The 14,542-nt window shown below is 45.5% G+C and overlaps 1 protein-coding gene across 9 annotated transcripts in view; it reads right to left on the bottom strand.

Moving 5' to 3' along the window:
* LOC112267178 (protein Aster-B) overlaps positions 1-14,542 on the bottom strand; it is a 90,132-nt gene that overhangs the window by 28,969 nt on the left and 46,621 nt on the right. Inside the window, exon 1 of one of the 9 annotated variants that reach the window (XM_024445362.2) lies at positions 8,758-9,231. The exons of the other annotated variants lie outside the window; for them this stretch is intronic. Coding sequence (XP_024301130.1) covers positions 8,758-8,768 — 11 coding nt within the window. The 5' untranslated portion in view covers positions 8,769-9,231. Of the gene's footprint in view, positions 1-8,757; positions 9,232-14,542 lie in introns of those variants that run through there. 9 annotated transcript variants of the gene reach the window in all.

A 14,542-nucleotide genomic window follows, 5' to 3' on the forward strand; every position in this document is an offset into this window, starting at 1 on the left:
GCAGCAGCTAGCCTACATAACCCTCAGACCAACAACAGCAGCAGCAGCAGCTAGCCTACATAACCCACAGACCAACAACAGCAGCAGCAGCAGCAGCTAGCCTACATAACCCACAGACCAACAACAGCAGCAGCAGCAGCAGCCTACATAACCCACAGACCAACACAGCAGACCAGCCTACAAACCCACAGACCAACAACAGCAGCAGCAGCAGCTAGCCTACATAACCCACAGACCAACAACAGCAGCAACAGCAGCAGCTAGCCTACATAACCCACAGACCAACAAACAGCAGCAGCAGCAGCTAGCCTACATAACCCACAGACCAACAACAACAGCAGCAGCAGCTAGCCTACATAACCCACAGACCAACAACAGCAGCAGCAGCAGCTAGCCTACATAACCCACAGACCAACAACAGCAGCAGCAGCAGCTAGCCTACATAACCCACAGACCAACAACAGCAGCAGCAGCAGCTAGCCTACATAACCCACAGACAACAACAGCAGCAAGCAACAGACCAACAACAGCAGCACAGCAGCTAGCCTACATAACCCACAGACCAACAACAGCAGCAGCAGCAGCTAGCCTACATAACCCACAGACCAAAAAACAGCAGCAGCTAGCCTACATAACCCACAGACCAACAGCAGCAGCAGCAGCTAGCCTACATAACCCACAGACCAACAAACAGCAGCAGCTAGCCTACATAACCCACAGACCAACAGCACAGCAGCAGCTAGCCTACATAACCCACAGACCAACACAGCAGCAGCAGCCTACATAACCCACAGCAGCAGCAGCTAGCCTACATAACCCACAGACCAACACAGCAGCAGCAGCAGCCTACAATAACCCACAGCAGCAGCAGACCAACAACAGCCTACACATAACCCACAGACCAACACAGCAGCAGCAGCAGCTAGCCTACATAACCCACAGACCAACAACAGCAGCAGCAGCAGCTAGCCTACATAACCCACAGACCAACAACAGCAGCAGCAGCTAGCCTACATAACCCACAGACCAACAAACCCAGCAGACCAGCCTACATAACCCACAGACCAACAACAGCAGCAGCAGCTAGCCTACATAACCCACAGACCAAGCAGCAGCAGCCTACAAAACCCACAGCAGCAGCAGCAGCTAGCCTACAAAACCCACAGACCCAACAGCAGCAGCAGCTAGCCTACAAAACCCACAGACCAACAACAGCAGCAGCTAGCCTACATAACCCACAGACCAACAACAGCAGCAGCAGCTAGCCTACATAACCCTCAGACCAACAACAGCAGCAGCAGCAGCTAGCCTACATAACCCACAGACCAACAACAGCAGCAGCAGCAGCTAGCCTACATAACCCTCAGACCAACAACAGCAGCAGCAGCAGCTAGCCTACATAACCCACAGACCAACAACAGCAGCAACAGCAGCAGCTAGCCTACATAACCCACAGACCAACAACAGCAGCACACAGCAGCTAGCCTACATAACCCACAGACCAACAACAGCAGCAGCAGCAGCTAGCCTACATAACCCACAGACCAACAACAGCAGCAGCTAGCCTACATAACCCACAGACCAAAAACAACAGCAGCAGCTAGCCTACATAACCCACAGACCAAAAGCAGCAGCAGCAGCAGCAGCTAGCCTACATAACCCACAGACCAACAACAGCAGCAGCTAGCCTACATAACCCACAGACCAACAACAGCAGCAGCAGCAGCAGCAGCAGCCTAGCCTACAAAACCCACAGACCAACAACAGCAGCAGCAGCAGCTAGCCTACAAAACCCACAGACCAACAACAGCACCAGCAGCAGCTAGCCTACATAACCCACAGACCAACAACAGGACCAGCAGCAGCTAGCCTACATAACCCACAGACCAACAACAGCAGCAGCAGCAGCTAGCCTACATAACCCACAGACCAACAACAGCAGCAGCAGCAGCTAGCCTACATAACCCACAGACCAACAACAGCACCAGCAGCAGCTAGCCTACATAACCCACAGACCAACAACAGCACCAGCAGCAGCTAGCCTACATAACCCACAGACCAACAACAGCAGCAACAGCAAGCACCAGAAAAAACAGATGGCATACTCTACATGAGTCATGAGGATTAGTGAAAACCATGAGTCAGATAATAGATGTAATATCCCACTGCTGTATCTTTGAAGAGCCAGGAGAAGCACTCACCCGGGGTGCACATGTAAATACACACTGAAAAATTATATTTGGAAAATAATTGGACTTAATCAACCTAACATTGACATTTAAACCTTTATTGGATAGCTTTTCTGCAATCTCATTTTCATGCTTAAAAATCCTAATGATGTAGGTGCTGTTTTCAATCTCTTCAGACTGAACAAGTTATCGACACCATGGAAAGATGAGCTATAGACAAAATAAGGCTTTTCTAACGATTCTGGACAGATGAGAACAAGTCCATGAGCAGACCCTCAGAGTAACAGGGACAGTTAAGTACCATGGTTATTATAATGTTGTTGATATTCAGTTGAGTTATGGTGCAATTGTTAATCTGAAAATATGACCAGAGAACACTGTAGCAGGGGACAGGAGGAACGGTGCCAGCCTCTCTCTCTCAATCTCTCCCTCTCTATCTCTCCATCTCCAGCCTTCCCAAAGGCAAACTCTCCTGGCCATTGTATACTGCCTACATTACAGACGATCAAGACAGACAGATTGGATAGAGGTAGAGAAACATGTAGCGCTAATAGAAGAGGAGTGCAGAGGAGGATAGGAGGTGGAGTGAAGGAGAGGAGGGGGATAGGAGAGGAGTGAAGGAGAGGAGGAGGATAGGAGAGGAGTAAAGGAGAGGTGAGGAAAAGAGGAGAGGAAAGGAGGAGAGAAGTGGAGGAGTGGAGCAAGGGACGCTTCCCTTCCTGAACCACAGGCCAACCTGTTTATTAGGTCCTGTCTCTTGAGACCAGCCTGCAAAGACAACGTCCCAAATGACACCCTATTCCCTTTATAATCCACTGCTATTGGTCAACGCTAGTGAACTGGTTGGGGAACTGGGTGGGGAACAGGGTGGATAACTAGGTGGGGAACTGGGTAGTGGACTAGGTGGGGAACTGGGTAGTGGACTAGGTGGGGAACTGGGTAGTGGACTCGGTGGGGAACTGGGTAGTGAACTCGGTGGGGAACTGGGTAGTGAACTCGGTGGGGAACTGGGTAGTGAACTCGGTGGGGAACTGGGTAGTGAACTAGGTGGGGAACTGGGTGTGGAACTGGGTGGATAACTAGGTGGGGAACTGGGTAGTGAACTAAGTAATGAACTAAGTGGGGAACTGGGTGGGGAACTGGGTAGTGAACTGGATGGTTAACTGGGTGGTGCTGTGGGTAGTGAACTGGGTGGTGCTGGGTAGTGAACTGGCTGATCCTAACTGTCAGGGATCTCTGTGGCTGTGCTCTGCAGTACCCAGAGCTGATCTCTCATCTAACTAATGGGATGGATCGTCAGCTCTGATCGAGTATATTGTGGTTACAAACAAATTATGTGGTGTTGACATTTGATAAGCAAAAGTGTGTTTGTACAAATGTACTGCATGTTTCTGGAGAACTGACTGTATGCACACGTACCTACTGCATAATACTTCAATATACAAGACAATGATGATTCAGAATATGTTTGAGCATTTGTGAGTATAGGCCTATACTCATGTGTGTGTAACGGTATACAATTGAAGTCGGAAGTTTACATACACTTAGGTGGGAGTCATTAAAACTTGTTTTTCAACCACTCCACAAATTTCTTGTTAACAAACTATAGTTTTGGCAAGTCGGTTAGGACATCTACTTTGCGCATGACACAAGTCATTTTTCCAACAATTGTTTACAGACAGATTATTTCACTGTATCACAATTCCAGTGGTTCATAAGTTTACATACACTAAGTTGACTGTGCCTTTAAACAGGTTGGAAAATTCCAGAAAATGTCATGGCTTTAGAAGCTTCTGGTAGGCTAATTGACATAATTTGAGTCAATTGGAGGTGTACCTGTGGATGTATTTCAAGGCCTACCTTCAAACTCAGTGCCTCTTTACTTGACATCATGGGAAAATCAAAAGCAATCAGCCAAGACCCCAGAAAAAAAATTGTAGACCTCCACAAGTCTGTTTCATCCTTGGGAGAAATTTCCAAACGCCTGAAGGTACCACATTCATCTGTACAAACAATAGTATGCAAGTATAAACACGCAGCCGTCATACCACTCAGGAAGGAGACCCGTTCTTTCTCCTAGAGATGAACGTACTTTGGTGCGAAAAGTGCAACTCAATCCCAGAACAACAGCAAAGGACCTTGTGAAGATGCTGGAGGAAACAGGTACAAAAGTATCTATATCCACAGTAAAACAAGTCCTATATCGACATAACCTGAAAGGCCGCTCAGCAAGGAAGAAGCCACTGCTCCAAAACCGCCATAAAAAAGACTGCATCTGCACATGGGGACAAAGATCGTACTTTTTGGAGAAATGTCCTCTGGTCTGATGAAACAAAAGTAGAACTGTTTGGCCATAATGACCGTTGTTATGTTTGGAGGAAAAAGGGGAGGCTTGCTACCCGAAACGTTTGACCCAAGTTAAATAATTTAAAAGACAATGCTACCAAATACTAATTGAGTGTATGTAAACTTCCTACCCACTGGGAACGTGATGAAAGAAATAAAAGCTGAAATAAATAATTCTCTCTACTATTATTCTGACATTTCACATTCTTAAAATAAAGTGGTGATTCTAACTGACCTAAAACAGGGAATTTTTACTGGGCTTAAATGTGAGGAATTGTGAAAACTGAGTTTAAATGTATTTGGCTAAGGTGTATGTAAACTTCAGCTGTATGCATGTAAAAGTGTACAGGAAATATGAGTGTACAGGATATATGGGTGTACAGGATAAATACATGTACAGGATATATGCGTGTACAGGATATATGAGTGTACAGGATATATGAGTGTACAGGATATATGAGTGTACAGGATATATGAGTGTACAGGATATATGAGTGTACAGGATATATGAGTGTACAGGATATATGAGTGCACAGGATATATGAGTGCACAGGATATATGAGTGCACAGGATATAGGAGTGTACAGGATATATGAGTGTGTAGGAAATGTCTCACAAGCGGCCCTCATAACATGTAGTGCTGTGGTATCAGCGAATAATGCAATGAGCTGGTACAAAGCAGAGGACACTGCTATTTTTCCTGCATGTGAATCACTGCCTGAACCCAGAGACTGTCTGACACACACACACACACACACAAACAGAAGTATAGACGTACGCACCCACAGGGCGCAGATGCACCTGGGTGCACATTCACGCAGACACACACACACAAGCACACACACAGAACAGTTCTCATATGCCAGTGGGCTGTGTGAGCTGCATCATCTTTCATGTCACATCCTGGCTCAGTTACTAACGATCTCACGCTCACCTGACTTTCATCAGATCTACAGAACCAGACAGAGTTAAGATCAGAACTGAGCACACACCATACTAGAACTACCCAGTCAGATATCTGCCAGTCATCATCATTACCATTAACTGTGGGTTTATAACCCCATTATGGCCAGTCTCACTCCATAAGTGTAATGGCTCTGACTGACCCCAGGGTCATAATGATCACAGGCCCTAACATCACCTGCTGTCAGCTCTGTTCTCTGTCTCCTGATTGGATAGAAGCCTATGCACCTGTATTTCAAAACATGAATCATCAACCTAAGCTGACTAATATTGCATGCCTAGAGCCTAAATGCATTGAATGTGCGTCTGAAAAATGTTCAGAACAGTGCAGCCAGTTATCGTGAGCATTCAGAGTTGGATCACACATCCCTCAACATGATAAAGGCTGCGTCTCCATGGAAACCAACATCACTGCTTTTCGTCAGGGAATTCTCGGCAGTGCTCTCCTTGAGATAAAACAAAACAATGGGAACATGGATAAATCCTCAGCATATGAATGGAGGTTTGATCAGCTCACTCCCAGTAATGTGTGTCTTTGCTTATTAGACAAGACCAGGTACACATGCTGCTAACATGTACAGTCAGACAAGAGCGTTATAGCCTTAGCCAAATCAAATCAAATGATATTTGTCACATGCTTCGTTTCCAATAGGTGTAGACTCACAGTGAAACGTTTACTTATGGGCCCTTCCCAACAATGCAGAATTTAAACAAATAATAACATGAGGAATAAGTACACATGCTACAATGGGTTACTCTATGAACCAAACACATTACTGTCAAGTAAATTGTCTCCCGTTTGTTCAGCATGAGAGGAGAGGACAGATACATGGGCGGTAAGAATGGCATCCTACTGCAGAACAATAGAGACAGCTGTTTCTGGATGTTGGCCTATACCTGAAGCTGACCCAGAACAATGACACAAAACATTAAAGTAGCTGCACCATTTGTATATTATGACTCGTAAGAGAAAATGATGTGGTTGTCATGACTAGTGAGAGACAATGCATGGCGGATTGTGGGTAAACAGCTAAAAAGCCTATCTGGCTTCTCGCCCCCACAAATGAAGCGCAACAAAGCACCGTCTATATGAATATTGCTATAGCAACTGTGACTAGAGAGAATTTCTTTAAATATTCATAATATGCTTCTATATATAATCTACTGGGCAGAGACAGACCTTCTGTTGAGCTTGGCCTTTCAACTGGAAATAAGGGATTTGGAGAGGGAGGGAGGGAAAGAGAGAGAGAGACAACACTATCATGGTTGACTTTGATTGAGGATTGAGTAGAACTGGGTAACCTGACACTTTTCCCGCTACATTAGTATAATACTCAATCTGCCATCTAATAACATAATTTGCATACAGTTTTGAAGCCTGGCCTCACAGCCATACAATACTTATTTCTGAGCCCCTCCAAGACGTATGATACCTACTAATGGTCTAATTACTTACCCTACAGAAAGTAGGGAGGTTTATCAGGGAGGATGTATGAGTGTTTAGTTGCGACTGTCTAGCAATCCAAAGGTTGCATGCTCGAGTCGAAGACAACTATAGCATTTTAACTTTTCCCCTAACTCTAATTCTACCCTTAACCCATTTGACCTAACCTTTGTCATTAGTTCACCTAACCACCAACAGAAATTCTGCCCATAATTCTCCTTTGTTGTTACGATGCAACTAGCAAACTGGCCTCAGAGAAAGACATATAATACTATACGTTCTCAAATATGTATAATATGTTACTTCAAGCAATTCATATGCTGCTGTACGGCCGGGTAAGACGTATGATACTGTACATCCTCTAATTTGTATGATATTTTTTACATTCATAATGTATCCTAAAGTAATGTAATATATCATACTAAACGTACGTACCAAATCCTACAAATTGCCCTGAGACCAGGTTGTGTGTGTAGCTACAGCAGGTCCCTAAGGCAGGGAAGCAGCTGGGCTGATCTGCATTACAGCACCAGAAACAATCAGTCCTGACTGTATTGTATGTAAGATAAGGTTGATAAGAACATGGACTGTACATACTGCAGCAGAACGACAAAACAATGTACTTGGACTGCACATGGAACACAAATAGACCAAATATAGACCACACAAGCAAATGATGGTCAAAGAAAGAACACTGAGCAATAAGATGCAGGTTGAAAAGCATTATAATGAGATTGGTACTCTACACATGCCCAGTGAGAAAAGCAAATCCGTCTGCTGGTGACACTTTGTTGCTGTCTTTTTGTAATGTGCTCTAAATCTCTGGGCTCAGGCTATCCAAATGAGGAGGGCAACGCTTCGCTTCACAATGCACAGAGTTCCGGGCTGTTCTGAGGGGCCTTGTTCTCACTGACGCTTTTGCTGACCCTGGAAAATACCCATCTGGCAATGGAGCTTGTGCTTCACCATGCTAAAAGTGCAGGGGTGGACCGAGCTCAACGGCAACACACGCACGCACACAAATCATGCATGACATAGCTTCAAACAGCACATACACACAACTAATACTAGCCTACACTTTCACACACCATACTCAAACATCACATACACACACCCATGCAATAAACTCCATACAATAAACACACTACCCACCCCCCACCCCCAACTACCTACCTGCCCTAACACACACACACACACACACACACACACACACACACACACACACACACACACACACACACACACACACACACACACACACACACACACACACACACACACACACACACACGTTAAATCCGCTTGGGCCACAGAACTACAAGGCCACCATATCCATGCCGATCGATGGTCTCAACTCCTCACCAGTCAATCATAGGCACAACAGCATCCTTTACATTGTTCACAAACATCCAGCTTCCGTTGGTTGCTGTGATGCACTCAAAAACCTCCATATCCTCATATAGAGAAAGGAGCAGCAAGGAGCCGTTCATCCAAGGCTCATCTGAGAGCTCCTTCTCCTCCTCTCTCCCCGGGAGAGAACAGAACAGAAGAGAGAAGAAAAGAGAAGAGCCCTGGGAGATTTCCTTCAGCAGGCTTAGGGGTCTGATCTCCTCCTGCCAGCGTGATCTCTTAATAACAAGCTAGATTACGTCCCTGTGACAACACCTGCCAAACGGGACAAGAGGATCGCTGTGCTGTTGACTGACACTCCCCTTCCACCCCCACCCATCTGCATATACAGCACTGGAATGCAGCACAAGTGTGTCTGTCTTTCTGCATGCAGACAGGCAGGCTGCTCTCTCCCTCCCCACTAACCTGGTAGCCATGTAGACCCAGCTCCGATGCGATCAGCCCCCTTTCAAGCCAAGGCTTCATTCAACCAGAGGGAGCCACGGATGGGGGAAAGGAGGAGGGACAGGAGGATGAGGGGAGGATGGGTTCCGGAGCATGCCAAGCAGAGAGAGCACAGATCGTTCCTTTTGGAGGGTGTACTGAGGCTAGTCCACAGCCTATTTCTATCTCTCGGTGTCTATCTCTCTGAGGCTGCTCCCTCCCTCCCTTTTTCACTCACAGACTCCCCTCTCTCCTGTTTCCTGTGCGTTTGTCAGCTCTTCCTCTTGACTGGTGCGCCCTGTTCCCCATGCATTTGTCACCGCTTCCTCTTGATTTTTGCGCCTGCTATGTATGTATCCAAGCAAGGGTGTTCTCGACTCTCACAATCACCAGTTTTATCCAATATGCACAGGCACACACAGGCTGATAGAGTAGAAGAGGGGGAGAGGGACAGTGGCAGAGAGTGAGGGAGGGAGAGTGACAATGGCAGAGAGAGTGAGGGAGTGACAGTGGCAGAGAGAGTGAGGGAGGGAGAGTGACAGTGGCAGAGGGAGTGAGGGAGGGAGAGTGACAGTGGCAGAGAGAGTATGAGGGAGGGAACGTGACAGTGGCAGAGAGAGTGAGGGAGGGATAGTGACAGTGGCAGAGTGAGTATGAGGGAGGGAGAGTGACAGTGGCAGAGAGAGTGAGGGAGGGAGAGTGACAGCGGCAGAGAGAGTATGAGGTAGGGAGAGGGACAGTGGCAGAGAGAGTATGAGGTAGGGAGAGGGACAGTGGCAGAGAGTGAGGGAGGGAGAGTGACAATGGCAGAGAGAGTGAGGGAGTGACAGTGGCAGAGAGAGTGAGGGAGGGAGAGTGACAGTGGCAGAGGGAGTGAGGGAGGGAGAGTGACAGTGGCAGAGAGAGTATGAGGGAGGGAACGTGACAGTGGCAGAGAGAGTGAGGGAGGGATAGTGACAGTGGCAGAGTGAGTATGAGGGAGGGAGAGTGACAGTGGCAGAGAGAGTGAGGGAGGGAGAGTGACAGCGGCAGAGAGAGTATGAGGTAGGGAACGTGACAGTGGCAGAGAGAGTGAGGGAGGGAGAGTGACAGTGGCAAAGAGAGTGAGGGAGGGAGAGTGACAGTGGCAAAGAGAGTGAGGGAGGGAGAGTGACAGTGGCAGAGAGAGTGAGGGAGGGAGAGTGACAGTGGCAGAGAGAGTGAGGGAGGAAGAGAAAGTGGTTGCTCTACTTTGCATTCTGCCACTGCTTGGTGCTCTGAGCCTGCTGGCCACTCAATTATTCATGCTGTTCATGAATGGAGGGGCTGACATCACCAGCATTCAGGTCACTTTACATTCTGGCCTCTTCTGAATCATACAACCAATCCCCAGAAGGCCCACTACACCCCAGAGCACACTGATATAAAACTTACAATACACATACAGTACAGTCCAGTCCACCCACCTACAAACCCACCTAAACTCAGCAAAAAATGAAACGTCCCTTTTTCAGGACCCTGTCGTTCAAAGCTAATTAGTAAAAATCAAAATAACTTCACAGATCTTTATTGTAAAGGGTTTAAACACTGTTTCCCATGCTTGTTCAATGAACCATAAACAATTAATGAACATGCACCTGTGGAACGGTCGTTAAGACACTAACAGCTTACAGGCGGTAGGCAATTAAGGTCACAGTTCTGAAAACGTAGGACACTAAAGAGGCCTTTCTACTGACTCTGAAAAACACCAAAAGAAAGATGCCCAGGGTCCCTGCTCATCTGCGTGAACGTGCCTTAGGCATGCTGCAAGGAGGCATGAGGACTGCAGATGTGATCAGGGCAATAAATTACAATGTCTGTACTGTGAGATGCCTAAGACAGCGCTACAGAGAGACAGGATGGACAGCTGATCTTCCTCACATTGGCAGACCACGTGTAACAACACCTGCACAGGATCGGTACATCCGAACATCACACCTGCGGGACAGGTACAGGATGGCAACAACAACTGCCTGAGTTACACCAGGAACGCACAATCCCTCCATCAGTGCTCAGGCTGTCCGCAATAGGCTGAGAGAGGCAGGACTGAGGGCTTTTAGGCCTGTTTTAAGGCAGGTCCTCACCAGACATCATCGGCAACAACGTTGCCTATGGGCACAATCCCACTGTTGGTGAACCAGACAGGACTGGCAAGAAGTGCTCTTCACTGACGAGTCACGGTTTTGTCTCACCAGGGGTGATGGTCGGATTCGAGTTTATCGTCGAAGGAATGAGCATACACCGAGGCCTGTACTCTGGAGCGGTATCGATTTTGAGGTGGAGGGTCCGTCATGGTCTGGGGCGGTGTGTCACAGCATCATCGGACTGAGCCTGTTGTCATTGCAGGCAATCTCAATGTTGTGCATTACAGGGAAGACATCCTCCTCCCTCATGTGGTACCCTTCCTGCAGGCTCATCCTGACATGACCCTCCAGCATGACAATGCCACCAGCCATACTACTCGTTCTGTGCGTGATTTCCTGCAAGACAGGAATGTCAGTGTTCTGCCATGGCCAGCAAAGAGCCCAGAACTCAATCCCATTGAGCACATCTGGGACCTATTGGATCGGAGGGTGAGGGCTAGGGCCATTCCCCCCAGAAATGTCCGGGAACTTGCAGGTGCCTTGGTGGAAGAGTAGGGTAACACCTCACAGCAAAAACTGGCAAATCTGGTACAGTCCATGAGGAAGAGGCACTGCAGTACTTAATGCAGCTGGTTGCCACACCATATACTGACTGTTACTTTTGATTTTGACTCCCCCCTTTGTTCAGGGACACATTTTTCCATTTCGGTTAGTCACATGTCTGTGGAACTTGTTCAGTTTGTCTCAGTTGTTGAATCTTGTCATGTTCCTACACATATTTACTCATGTTAAAACTTCTTATGGCTGCAGGGGCAGTATTGAGTAGCTTGGATGAAAAATGGCCTGCTCCTCAGTCCCAGTTGCTAATATATGCATATTATCATTAATATTGGAAAGACAACACTCTGAAGTTTCTAAAACTGTTTGAATGATGTCTGTGAGTATAGCAGAACTCATATGGCAGGCAAAGACCTGAGAAGAAATCCAAACAGGAAGTGGGAAATCTGAGGTTGGCACCTCCTAAGGCTTCCACTAGATGTCAACCGTCTTTAGAAACTTGTTTGAGGATTCTACTGTGAAGTGGGACCGAATGAGAAGGGAATGAGTAAGGTCTGCCATGAGCTGACCATGCTCTGACCATGAGAGGGAGCTCTGTTCCATCGCACTTCTGAAGACAATGGAATTCTCCGGTTGGAACATTATTGACGTTTTATGTTAAAAACATCCTAAAGATTGATTCCATAAATCATTTGACATGTTTCTACGGACAGAAACTGAACTTTTTGACATTTCGTCTGCATCTAGGGAAAGCGCTTTATGACTTTGGATTTGTTTACCAAACGTGCAAACAAAAATAGTTCTTTGGACATAAATGATGGACATTATCGAACTAAATCAAATATTTAATGTGGAACTGTGATTCTCGGGAGTGCATTCCTGGTAAGTGAATATTTATAATGCTATTTATGACTTCTGTTGACTACACAATATGGCGGATATCTTTTTGGCTGCTTTGTCGTCTGAAAGCTGTACTCAGATTATTGCATGGTTTGCTTTTTCCGTAAAGTTTTTTTGAAATCTGACACAGCGGTTGCATTAAGGAGAAGTGTATCTATATTTCCATGTCTAACAGTTGTATTTTCATCAACATTCATAATGAGTATTTCTGTAAAATGATGTGGCTCTCTGCAATATCACCAGATGTTTTTGGAACTAGTGAACGTAACGCGCCAATATATACTGAGATTTTTAAAATATAAATATGCACTTTATCGAACAAACATATATGTATTGTGTAACATGAAGTCCTATGAGTGTCATTTGATGAAGATGATCAAAGGTTAGTGATTAATTTTCTCTCTATTTGTGCTTTTTGTGACTCCTCTCTTTGGCTGGAAAAATGGCTGAATTTCTGTGACTTGGTGGTGACCTAACATAATCGTTTGTGGTGCTTTCGCTGTAAAGCCTATTTGAAATCGGACACTTTGGTGGGATTAACAACACGATTACCTTTAAAATGGTATAAGATACATGTATGTTTGAGGAATTTTAATTATGAGATTTATGTTTGAATTTGGCGCTCTGCACTTTCACTGGCTATTGTCATATCGATCCCGGTTTTAAGTTTGCTGAAAATAAACGCAGTTGACACTGAGAGAACGTTTCTATTTATGAAATGTCAATAGGAAATACAAGCATCTCTTTCTATTCCCGTATGCATCTATTTACAAGGTGTGAAGTATACTGAACCAAAATACAATACAACAATTTCACCAATTTTACTGAGTTACAGTTCACTTAAGGAAATCAGTCAATTGGAGAGGACGATCAGCTGTCCGTCCTGTCTCTCTGTAAATTCATTAGGACCCAATGGGAGGGCCTGGGGGGCATAGGCCCACCCAGTTAGGAGCCAGGCCCAACCAATAATAATTTGTTTTTCCCCACAACAGACAGAAATACTCAGTTTCATCAGCTGTCTGGGTGGCTGGTCTCAGACGATCCTACAGGTGAAGAAGCCGGATGTGGAAGTCCTGGGCTGGTGTGGTTACACGTGGTCTGCGGTTGTGAGGCCGGTTGGACATACTGGCAAATTCTCTAAAACGACGTTGGAGCGACTTATGGTAGAGAACTTAACATTCAACAGATCTGGTGGACATTCCTGCAGTCATCATGACAATTGCATGCTCCCTCAAAACTTGAGACATCTGTGGCATTGTGTTGTGTGACAAAACTGACATTTTAGAGTGGCCTTTTTTTTGTCCCCAGCACAAGGTGCACCTGTGTGATGATCATGCTGTTTAATCAGCTTCTTGATATGCCACACCTGTCAGGTGGATGGATTATCTTGGCAAAGGAGAAATGCTCCCTATCAGTGCTGTAAACAAATTTAAGAGAAATAAGCTTTTTGTCCATATAGAAAATGTCTGGGATATTTTATTTTAGCTCATGAAGCATGCGACCAACACTTTAAGGGTTGCGTTTTTATTTTGTTCAGTATAATTTTTATATTAACACTTTAATCTCACAACATATAGTGGATTCAATATTTACAGTTTATTATTTACTTATAGTTGCCTCCAGCACCACCAATAGCTGGTGTAATGAAAACAGGAAACAATGAAATACTTGAGATATTACACTGGAGTATGGATCATAAATCTAATGGTCCAACTCCTACAGACCTTAAACCATATGTCAATCTGCACTTCAAAGACGTTCGCATTTACACCTTTGTCATTAGTCAATCTGCTGCAGTGAAAAACGCTTGCTTAAGTTATTTTCACTGACCTTTGCATTTGAAGTTACCACTTTAAATACTGTCATCCTCATGACTCGCTAAGAAACTGTAGTTTTAAGTTGGCAACAAGGTAATTTATCAGCCAATGCCACTTCAGTAGGTTACATAGGCATACCTAGCTTCACATAGGCTAAGTTTAAACAGGCAGCACAATTCTGAAATTTTTCCACTAATTGGTATTTTGACCAATCACATTAGATCTTTTCACAGAAGACATTTTTCAGAGATGATCTGATTAGTGAAAAAAAGAGATCAGATTGGGGTTCCTGTGTAAACACGGCCATAATTAATAACTCATTTACACAAATTAATATTACCCTTCATCAGGCTTTAGCTTCTTCCGCAGGGCTGGACTTGAGTGGTTCCA

This window comes from Oncorhynchus tshawytscha, linkage group LG14, assembly GCF_018296145.1.
Source record: "Oncorhynchus tshawytscha isolate Ot180627B linkage group LG14, Otsh_v2.0, whole genome shotgun sequence".
Classification (NCBI taxonomy): Eukaryota; Metazoa; Chordata; class Actinopteri; order Salmoniformes; family Salmonidae; genus Oncorhynchus; species Oncorhynchus tshawytscha.